The following is a 19386-nucleotide window of genomic DNA, read 5'->3' as shown; positions in this document are numbered from 1 at the left end:
ATGACTAGCCAACATATAAGCATATCTACAAGAACATTCTTTTCATAATGAATTAAAATATACATTTTTAAGATGAAATGTTTTTCCATTAACAAGCCTATCAGCAGGGGGTATGTTGTGTGTTTGAAGAGAAAACGTTTCTTCCTCTTTATTATCTTCTTTATATATTATATTCTGGTATGAACTTATATAACATTTTTTATACTCTGGATTAAAGTAACATTGCATAAATGCAAGAAATGACTTGTAATGCTTTGTAGTTAAATTATTGGCATGGTTTCATGGGACTAGTAGTAAGACTTATACGTTGGTTAGACATAACTGGTAATTAATTTACGGAATTAACAATGCATATAAAGTATATTAATTAAAGATAACTTTAAAGAATCACTTCTACATTTCGGCAATGCCTTAGATACCCACCATAAAATTCGTTTGAAGAAAACAAAAATAATCCATCGCAGCAAGTTTAAATACGAAAGATTATTCAAAGAATCTTCAGCAGCTCTAAAAAACGTTCCTAACCTCAACAAATTTGGGTGCATGAAACTGCCCCAAATTTGGGAGACTTTCATTATGAGAACTTCAGCCCAACTACCAAATTAGCCCGCAAGAGGGCACCATTAGGACTTTAGGAACAAAATTAGTTTCTTACTTTCTTCCTCATTTGCTTTGTTAGTTCCTTAGTGCACATACCATATCTTTATGTTCCTGAAGATGGCAATGTGACATTGCCGAAATATAGAAGTGATTCATTAAAGTTATCTTTAATTAATATACTTTATATGCGTTGTTAATTCCGTAAATTAATTACCAGTTATGGTTTCATGGGGTTGTTTCATTGCCAAGTGAGAGTGTGTCTTGTTTTTGATATGGGAGATGTTACTAGGAATATACCTGTTAAAATAGGATGTTGTGCTCAAAACATTTATCATTGATTTAATACAATATAGCAGTATGTGTAATCGCAAATTTTATTATTTTCTTTTTCATTTTTGCATCTCTCAATTTTGAACTAGTTGCATGTTTTGTATTTACCAAAACAAAATCTTTGAGTCTATTAGCCTTTCTAATATAGTGATAGCGGTATTCTACTTCAGCTCATTTTTTTTTATTACAGCTACATACAATAGATGCTCACTTTAGTGAATGCCACTGTAACGAACTATAGAAAAGTTCTGGCCTAAGTCATAGAACTAATGCTGTTTTAAGCTCACTGTTATATATAATAAAAGCTCAAAGCCTTCCTGATGGTATAAACTGAATTTACTAGAAATTGATGTTGCCTCATCATAAATTGACTAGAGAACAGTGCTTATTAATGGCAGGAACCATATAAACGTGTGGGACAGAACACAGGAAATAATGAGAAATGGAATACTGGAAATCATAGGGAAAAAAAACAGAAAATTGTGGGGAAAATAGAATGCATGAACCAAATATGAACACAAAACAACAGCATGAAAAGCACAGATGCAAATAATGGAAGATGTATGAGAAAGAAATAAAAGAGCATTAAATGAAAATTCACAGTTAATGTCATGTATACAAAATCTTCATAATGAACTAAATATCTGCAGACCATACCACTAAAGTACAAAAATTTCTTATTATTAAGAGAAACCTCCAGAGAGTCAGAGGCTCATTGAGGTAGGCCACACACTACCTGCACTAGCTGTTCTTGAATTCATTTACACTGCATGCAACACAACATCCAAATGCAATCCATTCCAATCATGTGCACTCTGATAGAAAAATCTATCTGCCACTCCACTATCTTTTTGACAGCATTCATTCTCAACTTCCAAGGGTGCCCCCTCTCAATCATATCATCCCTTATACTATTTTCTGTCTGCAGTCTACAAATTCTCAATCTGACTTCATAATCAGAGTAGCTGTATGTTGCCTGCCATATGTTGCTAATGTCATTAATGTACAGCTTGAATAATAATGGACCAGGACTGATTCTTGTGGTACGCCACTAGTTACTTGAAATCTTGCTGACTCACATCCCCCATATACTACTTTTTGATATGTTAGTCAGCCATCCTCTTATTTATGAAAATGTTTTATAATCCAATGTTATATTCTCCAGTCTATGCAACAGTCTTCCAGGCTGTCATCTTAGCAAAATCCAAAAGTGTCATGATGTATCCATTCCAATTGTCTAATGCATTGGTAACATTACCGTAGTCCCCCTTTATCTGTGGGTTCGCTATCCTCAGTTTCAGTTATCTGCAGTCAACCTCAGCCTGAAAATATTAAATGGAAAATTCCAGAAATTAACAATTTATAATTACACAGCAAAGTGGATATTAAGAATCCAACATTATTTCAAAAGTTGAATGTATGTAGAAACTATGAAAGTTTTGCAAGTTGACCTGAGAGCATATGAGAATACAATCAACGGCATCCCTGCGTTGCCTTAGCTACCTAAGTCAAGTAGGTAGTGGAACTCGGGGATGCTAATGATTGTGCTCTTGTGTGCTCTCAGGTCAACTTACGAAACTTCCATAGTTTCTACAAACATTCGCCTTTGAAATAATGTTGGATCTAATATCCACTTTGCCTATGTAATTTTCAATCGCCAAAATGAAGCTGTATGGCTCTTTCTTTTAGTAATAGACAATTTGGCTAATCCCAGAGGTAGTCCAACATCAGGGCAACTTGTTGAAGATGGAAAAAGCTACATGCACTTTGCAGCCTTTCAGAAATCTGGAATATCTAGAATTGTGCACTGTTCTGAGGAGTTCTTGGTTATCAGATCGACTATCTCAGTGCTTGTGTTCAAGTAATCCTTATTTTACTTAATAATGGCCCCAAAGTGCAAGAGTAGTGATGCTGGAAATTTGGATATTCCAAAGAGAAGCCTAAAAAAAAAAGTGTGCTGAGGTTGCTAAGATTCCATTCAGATAACTTTATTACAGTATGTTGTTATAATTATTCTATTTTATTATTAGTTATTGTTGTTAATCTCTTACTGTGTCTAATTTATAAATTAACCTTTACCATAGGTATATTTTATTATTATTATTCAGGCCTCCATGAAAGGGAGGGCCCTCCTAGGAAACACAAAGTTTATCATAAAACTCCTTAAACGCATTGACCGTTCTCACTCTCACCACTCCATCAGGCAATGCATTCCATGGTTCAACCACCTTCCATGCAAAGAAACCACTCCTCACCCTCTTTCTCACAGTTTCCCTTCGTAACTTCCAGGGATGGACCAAGCCAAGGAACTCCCCTGTGTCAACCCTGTAACCACCTCTCAACAGTTTGTCTCTATCATATCGTCTCCTTCTATCCATCAAACTCTGCAGTCCACAGTCTCTCAGCCGATCCTCATAACTAACATTGTATAGCCTGACACCATCTTCGTTATCTGCCTTTGTACCCTTTCCACAGTTAATTTATCCCCTTCAAATCCTGGGGACCAAATTTGAGAACAATAGTCTAAGTGTGTGGTCTGATCAGGGTCTTATACAATGGAATGATAACCATTTTATCTCTGCAAGTCAGTGTTCTTCTCATTATTGCAGCAATCCTCTGTGTTACCTTCATCACCTTTGCAATATGTCCCTTAAATTTCAGTTCTCTATCAATCATCAACCCCCAGATCTCTTGTCTCCCCTACTTCCTCCAGTTTAACTCCTCCCATAGAGCATGCAGTATCCCATCGATGTGTCCCAAACCTCAAGACCTTACATTTTGCTGCATTAAACTGATACTCCCATTCATTTGCCCATGTGTCTAGCTTATTCAAATCCTCTTGCAGGGCTACCACATCTGCACTATTACTAATAACTCTTCCCAGCTTTGCATCATCCGCAAACAACTGAATATCCCCTTGCAATCCACTGGCAATGTCATTGATATAAAGGTTAAACAATATAGGTCCTAGTACTGAGCCCTGTGGAACACCACTTGTAACCTTCTGCCTCTTTGATACTGCTCCACCATACACAACTCTCTGATACCTATCGGACAGCCAATCCTGAATCCAGTTGACCAATCTGACATCCAGACCCATGTGCTGCAACTTGAATATCAGCTTATCATGTGGCACCCTGTCAAATGCCTTTGCTAAGTCTAGGAAAATGGCAGTATATGCCCTTCCCTCATCTAAATGCTCTTGTAACTTTATCATAAAAGGCTAGCATATTGCTAAAACAAGAGCGGCCTTTCACAAATCCATGTTGACTCTCACAGATAACATTACCCTCATCTGCTCAATGCTGTATATGGTCCCTCACTAATTTCTCCAAGATCTTACTAACTACTGATGACACACAAACTGGCCTATAATTAGACACTTCTAGTCTGCTACCACCCTTATGCAATGGCATTATCTTACCTTCCTACCATTCCATGGGCACCTTTCCCACAGCCAGACTTTCACCGAGGCCAGACTCCTGGAGGTATTTCCTCCGTGATGAAATATTCCAATAAAGTGTTCATTGAACAATTCCACTATGTCCTCTGCATCAGTCACTCTATTCCCATTTTATCCCACAATATCATTCTTCCACAGTTATTTCTCCTCCTACTGGCCACATAGCTAAAAAATTCCCTAGGATTTTCCTTGGATCTAAGAGCCAATCTTTTCTCATATTCCAGTTTTGCCTTCCTTACCATACTAGTCACTCTTCTGGCCCGTGTCTTATATTCTTCATGCATCTTCTCTTCACCTGTCTCCTTATATCTTTTCCATAGCCTCTTTTTTGCATGCAGTTCCTGTTTAATATTGTTTGTCATCCACTTTACTCCAAATTGTGTCCTTTTCTTCACTCGTGGTATACAACTTACTATTGCTACTAACAAATATTCCTTCACAATTTCTCAAGCACTAATGATATCCCGGCCTTCCAATTCCTCCCTCCACGAAACTTCACGAAGTTGACGTCTAAGATTATTATAATCATCTGCTTTATAATTCTACATACGTTCCCGTCTCTTTGATACTCCTGCATGTCTATTCATTTTCCAAGTCAAAACCATATGGTCACTCTCTCCAACTGGTGGGAGAGATGTCATCTCAGTTATTATCAACTCTTCTGATGCTATAACCAAATCCAAAACTCTTGAACCTCTTGTTCCCTCTGTTACATGTTGCAATATGTATAGGAAAAAACATAGTGTATAGAGGGTTCGATACTATCCCCAGGATGTCTTGGGATATATCCCCTGCAGACAAGGGAGACTACTGTATTAAAGAATGTGAGCAGGTTGCTCAAACATGACCTCATCCTTTGTTGTTTATTGCAAAGTAGAGATTCTCTGTTAACCCATTTCTGAATGCAGGGGCCCCCTAACCAACTTTTCTAAAATCTTCACCACCATTCCAGAGATAATGATAGGTCAATATTTGGATTCATCAGTCTTTGCAGCACCTTTGTGCAATAGGATTACGATACATTCTTTCCACTCCTGTGGAATCTTTCCTCTTCTGAAACTAAGATTATACAGGGTGTCCACATAGGACCTCCCTACACTAGTAGCCAAAATTGTGGAAACCTTTTGGAAAAAGTGAATTTTTTTAAATTTGATGGCTCATAACACCACTTTTTTTTGGTGTAATACCATAAAATTATATATCAATGGAAAGATAATTAAGAACATAATGCAAAGTTTGTATTATGTTTGTATTCAATTATCTGTATTCTATGAAAAGTTATAACCAAATAACCAGAAAAAAAAAGCACAACTTGCTTAGGTTGATGTGAAGTAGCTTTCCATCATTTGAATGTAGCCAATGAGCATGAGTGTTTAGAGAGCCAGTCAGGTGTCTTGTTTTGGCAATGAGCTAATAAGGTCACAATAGGATTCAGCTATTGATGTCATGTATTGGAGCTGAGAGGAGGACATTTGTCAATGTGTTATGTGATTGCTATCAAGTTGGTTGGGTTTTTTTTGTGTTCTTTCATTTAGTGAGCTTGTAAAACATAATAAAATTAAAGAAATGGTGCAAAGAGTTGACTGGTCACCCAGAAAGCGATGTAAAATAGTACTATTAAGTGAACAAAGCTAAAGTTATGAAGAAATTAGTAGAAAAATTGGTGGATACTTAACCAAAGGTGGTATTTCTAAATTTTTGAAGAGGTATAAGGAGACTCGGTCACTACAAAACCAGACTGGTAAAGGCAGGAAAAGATGCACAACACTTGTATACACCCAGAAGAAAATCATCTGGGTGTATACAAGATGAAATGGTGCAATACAATGTGAAGTTGAGTGCAAGGGCTGTTCGCCGCAGACTGCAGGAATTTGGTCTAAATGCTAGAATTCCACAAAAAAAGCCATTTTTATCTCTCAAACAAAGGTTGAAAAGATTAAACTGGGCTAAAACTCATGTTAACTGGACAGCGGAATAATGGGACAGTTATTTGGAGTGATGAGACCAAAATCTCGCTGTTTGGTAGTCATGGCATAAAATACGTAAGGAGAAGAATCGTAGAAGATTTGCATCCTCATTGCATTACTCCTACCGTGAAACACCCACTTAGTATAATGATCTGGGGTTGTATGACATCAAAAGGTGTGGGCAGAATTTATGTGATTAATGGGAATATAAATGCCCCAAAATACATAAATGAAATACTTTAGCCCAAACTGAAGTCTTCTGCACATGATCTTTTCCATGATAATAAAGCATTTATATTTCAACAGGATTCAGCTCCATGTCATGTTGCTGCTGTGTGCAAAAAGTGGTTTTAAGATAATCATATTCCACTGCTGGAATGGCCTCGGAATAGCCCAGACCTTAACCCAATTGAAAATCTATGGAGCCGACTAAAGAAACTTGTTAGTTAGAAGCAACCCACCAATAAAAACCAATTAATAGAAGCAATAATTCAATCTTGGTTTCACATTATAACAGCTGCAGAACTAAAAAACTTGGTTCACTCCATGGGAAGGCATTGTAAGGCCGTAATTAATGCTAAAGGTTACCCAACTAAGTATTAACTCACATTGTGAGAATTTATGTATATCTCATTTTTTCTATGTGTTTTACTTTTCTTATTTATAACTGTGTTCTAATAAAAAATCCTTCATAAAATTTATTGCATTACATTCTTAATTAAATTATCTTTTCATTGATATATAATTTTATGGTCCAGCATTGATCCAGTAACAACCCCTTACTAACTTGTAGGTCTCTATCATATCTCTCCTCTTCCTCCTGTCCACCAGACTCTGCAAATTGCATCTTCTCAATCTTTCCTCATACTCGACATTCCAGAGCTTAGAAACCACCTTAGTCGCCTCTGGACCCCTTCCAACATCCAACTTCCTTCCCAGATTTGGTCGCCTGAAGACCAGGTGATTAAATCTGGGCACAATAGTCCATGTGTGTGGCCTAATCAAAGCTTTATACAGTGGAACAAGAATCTCCCTACTTCTACAAGTCAGTGTCCTCTGCATCATTCCCAGAAGCCTTTGTATTGTCTTCACAATTTTGGCTATGTGTCCCCTAAATTTCAGATTGTTATCTACTGTCACCCCCAGATCTCTTATTTCCTCCACCTCCAACAATATATCCTCATCGAGCATAAATTATGCATCCCATCTTTGTTTTCCAAATTTTAAAACCTTACATTTTGCAACATTGAACTCACATCCCCATTCCTGTGCCCAATCACTCAATCTATTCAAGTCTTCCTGTAAGGCCACAACATCTTCACTACACTTCATGGTTCGTCCCAACTTTGCATCATTTGCAAACAACTGAATATCTCCATCCAAATCTTCACCAATATCATTAATATACAAATTTAACAGTAATGGCCCTAAAACAGACCCCCTGAGGCACTCCACTAGTGATTTTCCGTTTCCTGGATATCGCTCCCCCATACACAACTTGTTGACACCTATCAGATAGCTAGTCTCCAATCCAATGCACTAATCTAATATCCAACCCTATCTGCTCTAGTTTGACTGTCAACATATCATGAGTTACTCTATCAAAAACCTTTGCAAAATCCAAGTATATTACTATGTATCCTTCTCCTTTGTCCAAGGAAGCAGTCACTTTATTGTAATAAGTAAGTAGATTACTAAAACATGACCTCCCTTTAGCAAATTCATGCTGTCCATCAAAGATTATACCTTTGTTGTCAACCCAACTCTGGATCCTAGTTCTCACAAGCTTCTCCAACAACTTAACCACAACACCTGACACACAGATAGGCCTATAGTTTGATGAGTTCGATCACCTCCTTTATGAAGTGGCACAATCTTGCCCTCCTTAGGAACTTGACCGAGTGCAAGACTCGTATTAAAAAAATATGTCAAGGCAGGTGTCAACTCCCTGGTACATTCCTTCAACGTGATGATATATTATCAAGTTCCACACCCTTATTAACATCTAGTTTGCTCAATTCCCCATACACCTCTTGCTTACTTAAAGTCAGTCTCTCCTCCCCATCATCAACTGCTCTCAATCTCTCCATGAAGTCACATTCGCAATATTGAAAGATCTTTATGAACTGCTCATTAAGTATCTCCACCACATCTTCTGCAACAGCTGTCTTTATACCATTTTCTCCAATCAATGTCATCCTTCCATAATCATTCTTTCTTTTGCTGGCTATATATTGAAAGAACTTCATATACATATATACAGCGAAAAAATATTATTAGAATGTCAAAATGGATTTAGAAATGGATGCTCTACAATGGATGCAGCTTCTGTTTAAAACTACTTATAGAAAAAAGAAGAAAATTTAATTTAGAAACTCATCTTTTGTTTATAGATTATGAAAAAGCATTTGACAAAGTAAAAAGATATATACTGTTTCATATATTACAAAGAATAAATATACCTAATATTTTACTACGTGCAATATTGAATATATATAAAGATAATAAAATAAAAATAAATGAAAAATTTTCTGAAAAACAATCTATAAACCAAGGAGTAAGACAGGGATGCCCTCTGTCTCCAACAGTTTTCAATATTTACATTAATGAAATATTAATACAGTGGAATACTTTAAATAATCAAGGTATAGAAATTTCTCAGAATAACAAAATAAATACGCTATTATTTGCAGATGATCAGATATCAGATAAGGAAGATAATTTACAAAGAGCAATACAGTATATAATTTAAATGGTTATAGTAGAACAGTTTGGAATGAAAATTTCCATAGATAAAACTAAAACAATGGCATTTTGTGGACAAACTCCAGTTAGAAGTAAACTAGTTATTAATAATAAAATTGGGGTGCTTAAGGGTCAAAGCTGTATAACTGAGAGGAGACCTCCACATAGCCTTTAAAGGAATGCGGAGAACCAACCAGGGCTTCTGACCTAATGTCCAATCCTCACCTTCTCGTGGTGCACCCTGTTGGGTATCTACTTTGATACTGAACGAACGAGGATGGGCTGGCAATTTGGGATTTAGCCGACCAAATTGTATTCTTATTGGTTAAACCAAAATAAAAAATGATGGTACAACATGACAAAATTTCATGCCGGCTGGGGCGTCGCCCGGTTAAACAAGGCCCCCATTGTTTTCGCCAGGGAACCAGGGCGAACAGCGAAAAGTCAGCTACTGGAACAAATCTGAAAACAAACCCCAACTCAACATCACCAGAGTTAAAGATCGGTACTATCAACGTAAGAAGCCTGAATGGCAAAGAAATGGAGCTAGCTGAGGAATTAGATAAGTACCAGATCGACATAATAGGGGTGACTGAAACAAAAAACACGAAAACTGGTGAGATCTTTCTGAGCAATAGATACAAAATGTTATATTCAGGCAATGACAATCAAGGAAAAGAAGGAGTAGCCATAGTATTTAACACAAAATACGAGGCTAATCTTCTTGAATGTCAGTCAGTCTCAAGTAGAGTAATGTGGGCAAATATGAGAATGGGGAACTGGACAATGAGACTTATTTGTGCCTATGGTCCCACAGAAGGTTCTACTAAGGTAGAAGTGGAGGAATTTTTTGAGGCTTTAGAAAATGCAACTGACACAATGAAAAAGGAAAAGTTGGTCCTTGTTGGGGATCTAAATAGTAGAGTAGGAAATGATTGTGAGACATACAAAAATATTTTGGGAAAATTTGGAGAAAAGAGCAAAGCTAATAATAATGGCAAATATCTGTTGGATTTCTGCTCAGGACATGGACTGGTTATTACTAACACCATGTTCCAACATAAAAATGTGCACAAATTCACATGGAGAGAAGAGGCCAGGAATAAGAAAAGTCTCGTTGACTATGTTATTGTTGATAGTGATGTTTTCTCCCTGGTGCAGGACACCAGAGTGTACAGAGGATTTGAAATTGGAAGTGATCACTATTTAGTCCTGAGCAGGATAAAATTGAATTTCATATTGAAAAGAATAACATGTAAGAAAGTTTTAAAGCGAATAAAAGTTGAGCAGCTCTCAGATGTGAACTGTAGACTAAAATACAGAAAGATTATTGAAAAGAAAATGAAAGAGTTTGAGAACAGGAATCAAACCTTGGAGATTCAGTGGCAAACTCTGAAGGAAACATTGATTGATTCTGCCAGAGAGGCATGTGGTGAGGTTGTGTGCAAGGATAAAAAAAATCAGAACTCCCTGGTGGACACAGGAAGTTAAAGAGGCAGTGAAGGAAAAGAAGAAAGCATATCAAAAGTTCCTGGCAAATAAGTCAGCTTTTACTATTACAGAATACAGAGACAAATGTAAGAAAGCTAAACAGTGTGTAAAACTAGCTAAACAAAAGTCATGGGAGGACTTTGGCAAGAATATAGAAAATAAATATCAAGAAGGTGGCAAAATATTTTGGAGGTTGTTGAAGAAGCTTAGGAATGGAGGAAAGAGTGCTGTAAAAGGAATTAGAGATGATAAAGGTGAAATGAAAACAGGAGAAAAAGATATCCTTGAAGTATCGAGTAATTACTTTGAAAAACTGCTAAATGAAACAAGCAGTGATGACAGCACAGTGATAAAAAACACTGACCACGCATGCAGTCAGGAATACATATCCATACTTGAAGTAGAAAAAGCCATCAAAGGCTTGAAATGTGGAAAGGCAGCAGGAGTAGATGATATTCGACCAGAAATGCTGAAGTATGGTGGTATAAGAGTCTTACAGTGGCTGCACTGCATAGTTCAGAAAGCCTGGACAGAGGGACGAATTCCCAATGATTGGAGTAGAGCTCTCATAGTACCCATATATAAAAAGGGAAATAAAACTGAATGTGAGAATTACAGAGGTATTTCCCTACTGAGTGTTCCTGGCAAGATCTATGCAAGTATACTTGAGAAATGGTTGAGAAGAATTGTGGAAGAAAAGCTTGGTGAAGAACAAGCTGGATTCAGGCCAAATAGAGGCTGTCAGGATCAGATCTTCACTTTACGACAAATAGTCGAGAAAGCATGGGAATATAACAAAGATCTGTATTTAAGTTTTGTCGATTTGGAAAAGGCATATGACAAGGTGCCAAGAGAGAAGCTATTCAATACGCTGCAGTTGTATGGTGTCAATGGGGCATTATATCAAGCAATACTTAGTCTTTATTTGAGTTGTGAGTCAGCAGTTAGAATTGAAGGAAGTACAGGAAGATGGTTTAATGTTAAATCTGGTGTGAGACAAGGATGTACATTATCCCCTCTGTTATTCATTATCTATATGGATCACATTATGAAGGAATGTGGTATTAAACCTGATATCAAAATTGGAGATGTTAATGTCAGCTCTTTGCTTTATGCTGATGATGTTATACTTCTAAATAAATCCGCTACAAGTCTGCAAGATTCTCTGACTAAATTGAATAGCTGTTGTAATAGATATGGTATGAAGGTCAGCAATAAAAAGACAAAGACAATGAAAATAGGCAGAATCATTGAAAATGTCAACTGTGTTGTGAATGGAGAACCTGTGGAACAAGTAAAACATTTCAGCTACTTAGGCAAAATTTTACTGAAGATGGTAAACTAAATATAGAAATAGACAACAGAATCAGTAAAGCTGGTATCATGGGAAGTCAATTGAATAAATTCATATGGAATAAGAAAGAAATTAGTCGGAACACTAAATTAGCTGTATACAAGACTGTGTTTAAACCAATTTTAACTTATGGATCTGAGAGCTGTGTCAGAAGTAAAACACTTGACCAAAGACTAGAGACCGCAGATATGAGAGTCCTGAGAAAGATTAGAGGCGTGAACAGATGGCATCAATGGCAATATCATATTAAAAATGAGGATATTAGGAAAGAACTTGACATTGTCAGCATCCAGGAATGCGTTAGCAGAGCCAATCTCAGATGGTATGGTCACTTAAATAGAATGGGAGAGGAAAGATTAGCAAAACAAGTGTTCTCTGCCAGGTTGGCAGGAAAACGACCCAGAGGAAGACCAAGATATAGGTGGATTGATACGGTACAAAGTGCCTTAGACGATAGAAATATAAGATCTGATAATGTTGGAGTCTTGACAAGTAACAGACTGATTTGGAGGAAAATTGTAGATAGGAAGTTAGTAATGATGTAATTTTTTCATGTAGTACTGTCATATCCTGTACACCCCTTGAGGGTACATGGCAGGAATTTGATGATGATGATGATGGTATTACTCCAAAAAAAAGTGTTGTTATGAGCCATCAAACCTCAGAAATACACTTTTTCCATTCACAATTTTGGCCACTAGTGTAGTTTCAAAGAACAGTAAAAAAATCAAAATGTGGAAATATGTAAGTTTTGGGTTGTTCAACCATTCCAGAGACTCTACAAGTTTTATTCCATTTTTTTTTTTTTTTACAGCAAAAGCTTGTTGAGTGTTCCTTCTCATTTGTACAATTTCGACACCATGTCCATACACTTTAGTAGTAACACATTGAAACTAAACAGGGAGCTCCAATGTGCACACCCTGTTTAGCCTGGTCAAAGGAATAGCCAGTTCAGCTGAGCACTTTTAGCATCTGTGCTAACATCAGTCTCTTTTTACCATTTAGTTATAGAATTCTAAATCTTTAGTTTTTTTTACCTTATGGATAAAGATCACTGAAACACAAAATGATCTGTTATAACTTTTAATTAAAGAAATGCTACATATTGTTGAATTTTTTCTTGACAATTATTCATAAGACTATTACTCTTTTTTTATCTAATCTTTGTCAAGTAGCTTTATTTTATCCTCCTACATGTTTCGCCAATCTTTGTCTATTGGCATCCTCAGGGAATACAAACTAGTAAGCTAAAATGAAGGTTACAGACTAGGTTATAACTGATGGTTCTAATTCATACAAAAAATTGGTATTGTGTGTGACAATGTGCGTGTCTCGTTAACGTGATTTATTCGTTATGGCTCATGACGTAATTGTTATGAAACTTTTATCAGATCATTAAACATCACAGAAATGAACTTTCATAACAATTACGTCATGAGCCATAACGAATAAATCACGTTAACGAGACACGCACATTGTCACACACAATACCAATTTTTTGTATGAATTAGAACCATCAGTTATAACCTAGTCTGTAACCTTCATTTTAGCTTACTAGTTTGTATTCCCTGAGGATGCCAATAGACAAAGATTGGCAAAACATGTAGGAGGATAAAATAAAGCCACTTGACAAAGATTAGATAAAAAAAGTGTAATAGTCTTAATGCTACATATTGTTCTATATTTCTGTCCATCCTTAGAATACTGTATACACATTTGTGGTGGTGCACCTAAAACCTCCTAAAAAATTCTTGATGCTCTCCTGAGGAGAACAGTTCTGCTTACAGGGAGACCCGTCCCTCACAGCCTCACTTCCACATCTATCTCACAGATGCAATATTTCAGCTCTGTCTCTCTTCTGTTAGTTACTTCTATGGTCACTTCTATGGAATTGGCAAACATCATTCCTCTACTTGCTGTTAGGTGTGTTAAAACGAGTAGCTGCTGTCCAACATCCCTTTATAGTAGTACAACAGCAAACTCATTGAACTGTTTCTCCTCTTCCTCATTTATTCCATCTACCTCTGACCTCTGGAACAGCCTTCCTCATGATTTCCCAACAGTTTCAACATACAACTTTTTAAGAATGTCAGTAGGTTTCCTCTCTCTCTCAGCTTTCATTTACACCTCGCACACGGCACTGATGTGCTGTAGGTTCTTGTACATCTTGCATGTGGGATAAATATTTAAAAAAAAAAAAATCTTTAATTTACAGTTCTGAGAGAACAGTATCAGTTTATGCAGCTGTCATTATTGGATCTCTCCCCTTAAGTGGACTGATGTAAAATTTAATGTTCATCACTTGTATCCTCTCCCTCATAATTGGTCGCAACTAATTATGAAGTTGACTGACTGCAAATTTTAAAGTTAATTTTGGTTTTAGTTTACTGGCTTGAAAATATTTAGTTCATTATGCAAATTTCAGGTAATTGACATTCATTTAAACTAATATAACATTTTGAAATTGGAATATTAATTCTCATTTTTACAATTTCATACTCATCTAGTTCTGGGTTGATAAGAAATATCCTTCCCATTATTGTTTGCATTTGTGCTTTTTCATGTTTGGTTCCTGTCAATCCTGTAATAAATGGTGTTCTGCCATTTCCTTTGATCTCTCCCCACACACACTCCAAACTTTTTTTTTCTACATTCACTATAGTACCTAGAGGAGAATAAGCATCAGCTGTATAAGGTACTTGCCGAGGAGAAGAAAAACAAAATCATATTATATTATAGAGTATTAATATTATTTATATATTTATAATGAGTGATTTCTTCCAACAGCCAGTTTAACATTCTGCTGAGCTTGAAAAGGTTTCAGATGAAAATTCTTATTGCATAGATTTCTTTGGAAAAATAAGTTCCAAAATGATCATATAACAACTGAAAAAAATTTTATTTTAGTGGAGAAGAGTGGCTACTATCCATAGATACTAGCTGGCATGTACACTTTCTATCCCCCCCCCCCCGACATACCTAGCTTGCTTTACCATCTTGATTCACCATGCTGTACTGGTTGATAAATGACTCTGATGCTGCTGTTAGTTATGCCTCCAAGAATGTGCTTGTGTTTTTGTGGCGCAACTTTTAAAAATGGTTCAACCTTGAATAAGGAATTGGGTCCCACAGTGCTCATAATCTTATGGGTAGAAATGTAAAGATGTAGTTAAAAGCATATAATATATGGGGCAGTTATGACAAAATACTTTGATTCAAAAGTTCGAATAAGTTTAAAATGTAAACAAGTTTGAATTTAGTCTTTTTACTTTATTTTTTGCAACTCAGTTCTCTTGTTTGTCATGATTTTGTTGTAAAGTATATTTGTCATCTGTTTTTTTATATTGTATAATGGAGTTTTCCAACTTCTGATCATGATCCATAAATACTCTGAGAAATTGAGAGGGTGTACAATACTAGTAACTCGTGGCAAAGGTAGAGCAAGTTCCAAGCATTTCATCACCTTCCAAGGAAGAGTTTAATGTCTCCATATCAGATATTAAGCTATTAAGAACAAATACCATTTGATTTTAGCTAAAATGTTCGAATACAAAAAGTGTAATACCTGTTCACAAAACAATAAATGCCCTTAGTACATATAATAAAGTAAAATGAAAAAAGGCAAAATCAATATCAAACATGTATTTATTAACATTTAAATACAACATAGGGGGGAAAAAAATCAAACAGTACAAAAACAGAAATTATGAAATATTTAATGCAGCAGGTGTACTTGCTATAAAATATTAAAAGGATTAATTTTTATTCACAGAATAAACAGATATTTGCTTGCTACACCTGTTCTTTCGGGAGACTAGAATGAAAATGTTCCTGTATAGCAATAAACATACCCCTCCCCAACAGACACCATACTGCAAACACAAGAAGAAAAACATGTAACTTTAGTGTATCATTAAATACAGTAATTTGTGTAAATTAGTCACTGCTAGAATGAAACAACCCTATTTAATGAAAAATAACTCTCTTCCCCTCCCACAGACACTACTGCATACAGCCAAGCAAAACCAAGTTTTATTGTAGCACCAAACACAGCATCTGACTAAATACATTGCCCTAACACCTATTTCAAAATTTCAGTTGCACAAAATATTTAGTCACAACTGTTCATAATGCAATCATTATGTGCAGAAACTGATTTATTTAAAGCAAATAAAGATATAATTTGAAATCGAATTAATATTTAGAATTTTGTAAAAATGTGCCAGCTTGACACAGAAGAGACATAATACACTGAATTTCCACTGGAAGCGTAACACAGAATGGGACACTGCTTGGTGTAGTGTACTGTCAGATACACTGATATTTTTTATTCTATTTAATTTTAAAGAAAAAATTGCTGGCCATAGCTTGCCAACTGATTTAATTACCTACTGACTGGTCACTGACAACTTGCAGTTCGAAAAACACTGGTGTAATGTAACACTTTATTTTGCACTTTTATGTTTTTTTCTTTTCTCATTGATCATATCTATTTAGAAGGGGATGCTTATTGCCTCAGAAGTAACTAGTTAATCACTCCTGAAGCTGTGAACTGAGAAATTTTTTTTTACAGTCCAGAAAAAAAAATTGTTTTGTTTTATTGTACTTTTAGGTGCTAGATAATTTTCATCACTCTATAATTTGCCTTGCATTGAGAAGTCTGAAGGGCATAAAACCATGTTAGGTCTAAGAGCAGTGTTGCTACTTCTTATTACTTATTGTTCATCTAAGATTATTTCCCCCCCCCCACACTACCACACACAAATTAAAAAATAAATAAAGAGCGTAGGTATCTGTAGAAAGTGCAAGACCTTCAGACATATCCTATCAAATATGCAAGACCTTCAGACATATCCTATCAAATATCAGTGTATTATTGACTTATACTGGTTGAATAAATATATGTGATATAGATTTTACCAAACAATGGTGTTTTTAGAGCATGTGCAGCATGCATGCTAGAAAAGATAAGAAACATATACCAATTCTGAAACTTGTTTACAGAACAAGATGCAATGCTATATGAACATTATCAGTTTACTGATTAATGAATAAATTAATGAAATACACTGCTTGAAAATAGGTCAGCATCCCCCCTATGGGCAAGGTGCATAATTTCATGTAATAAGTCACTTATTTGTAGCTGGTATAAATTGGAGGAATGTGATGCACTCAAGTCAGTGCAACTGTGTCCAGGTGAAATCGCTACAAGAAGGGAACTGACAAAGTTTGAAAGAGGCATTATGATAGGATGCCATGTTGCAGGCCTATCTGTTCAGCAAATTGTTGACAAATTGAACCATCTCAGGTCAGCTGTCAGTGATAACATACTGAGATGGAAGTGGAGGGAATCCATTGCAAGTGCTACCTGCAGTGGAGGGAATCCATTGCAAGTGCTACCTGCAGTGGAGGGAATCCATTGCAAGTGCTACCTGCAGTGGAGGACCCACCACACTCACTGAGTGACCATAGTTTCTTTTCTTTTTTTGTGTGTGGGTATCTGTTCCCACCCATGAAAGGTTATTATAAACCTATAGTACATTTTGTACCATGAATAGGCTAAGGATATTTTTTTGCCATTTTTATCAATTATATATATATATATATATATATATATATATGTTTAAATTTTTTTTTTTTTTTTTTTTTACATAGTCTGGAAACCTGCTCTAAAGACCAAACATGGAACTTTTTCAAGCAACTTCAAGCTTCCAATAAGTGGGACTGTGATCTTACATCAAGTGATGGATAATATGTAAAAACTGCTATTTCAGCTAACGCATTGAATGTGGAGTCTGCATTCAGTGCATTGGGTGGAACACAGATCTGCCTCAAAATATTCAGAACTGAGGCTCACAACATGGATTTGCATGATAGGACTGCAATATGCAAGCCCCACATTACCAGAGCTAGTATACAGCATTGTCTTCAGTGGTACAAAGAGCATGTACAGTGGAATGTGGAGGCTTGTAAAGCTGTGTTATGGAGCAATGAATCACGCTACATCCTCTGCCAATCAGATGAATGGATGTGTGTAGCAGATGCCTGGTGAACATCTCTTATCACAGTGCATTGCCCCAGCTATGAAATTCAGATGTGATGGTGTGATGGTATGGTCCTGGTTTAGACTTGGACTGCTGTTTATGGTGCCATGAACATTGTACTCAGAGAGGTGGTACTTCTACAAAATTTACCATTGTCTCTCTTTTAGCAAGATAATGTACTGTGTCATAAGACTGTTGCTGTAATTGCATGGTTTGTGGACATGAATGTCACCACATTTGACTGGTCTCCATAGAGCCCTGATCTCAACCCTATTGAGCATCTGTGGGATGAACTGGATTGTCTGGTGAGGTCAAAGGACATCCAACACGCAACAGTCCAGGACCTCGTTACGTGCTTATTGGAAGGATGGTTGAAAATTCTAATTGATCGCTATCATATGCTTGTGGAAAGTATGTCCCGTAGAATTGCTACAGTCATTGCAGCAAAAGAATGTCCTACATCTTATTCAGGTCAGCACTGTGGCTGTTTGTTCCTCACACTATGTTGTCTGTTGACTTCTTTTCAAGCAGTGTACTCTTTAAAGGTCAGATTTTTTAAATTATCTTAAAAATTATTCTTGAACATAAAATATTTAGTTTAATATGCCTTGTGTTTCAGGTTAGATGCTACTCTCAAAGAATTAACTAGTTTGGTAAAGGAAGTAAACCCTGATGCACGCAGAAAAGGAACATATTTTGATTTTGCTCTTGTGTTTCCTGATGCTCGAGGGCCAGGATATAGAATGAGAGACATTGGAACTACATGTTCTGGACAAAAAGGAGTAGATGACAACAAAACATTGTGTCAGTGTCGCTTTCAGATAGGTGACTATTTGGATATAGCAATTTCTCCTCCACCTCCAAGGGGACCCCCACTGTCACGGAGAGGAGGAAGACCAATGTTATATTAATTATTATTCTTATAGAATACATTGTATAAAGCAATTTCATAATGCCATATAATTTGTACATTTTCATAAACACGCAAAAAAATCACTTAATAAAAATTTGTCATTAATTGTTTATCTTGTGGTAATTCATTGCAGTTTCCTTGTTATTTAATATTTGAAAAGAAGCAGGTTTGTGTGCTTTGCATGAAGATAGAAATCTAAGTTTCTAAGAGGGAATCCCATTACCTTTAACTGAAACTAGTTATTTTAACTTTACTTGTAAAAAAATGTGCAAGTTTTCCAAATGTTTTCAATTAGGTGTTGTGAAGTAAACCAATTTCAGTAGTTTGCCTGGTCAGAGAGCTTAGAAAATTGTCCTCAAGATTTCAATATAGAATAACACGATTCTGTAGCTTACTGCGCAACACCACAAATTTTATTACAGACATATACCACCTAGCACTTATTAAGAATTTTATTGCTCAGTACTGTTATGTATTTT

At 36.1% G+C, this 19386-nt stretch overlaps 1 protein-coding gene across 1 annotated transcript in view; it reads left to right on the top strand.

Annotated features, from left to right (window-relative positions):
• The window catches only part of Bin1 (histone deacetylase complex subunit SAP18), a 45769-nt gene extending 26752 nt beyond the window's left edge, over nt 1-19017 (top strand). The window contains exon 3 of the mRNA XM_090401989.1: nt 18614-19017. Coding sequence (XP_090258115.1) covers nt 18614-18905 — 292 coding nt within the window. The 3' untranslated portion in view covers nt 18906-19017. The remainder of the gene's footprint in view (nt 1-18613) is intronic.
• The last annotated feature ends 369 nt before the right edge of the window (nt 19018-19386 follow it).

Source organism: Typopeltis vanoorti, chromosome 12 (assembly GCF_054136105.1).
Source record: "Typopeltis vanoorti isolate ZY-2024b chromosome 12, IOZ_Tvanoo_1.0, whole genome shotgun sequence".
Lineage (NCBI taxonomy): Eukaryota > Metazoa > Arthropoda > Arachnida > Uropygi > Thelyphonidae > Typopeltis > Typopeltis vanoorti.
The sequence above is the reverse complement of the archived record's forward strand: the minus strand, read 5'-3'. Positions and strand labels throughout refer to the sequence as shown.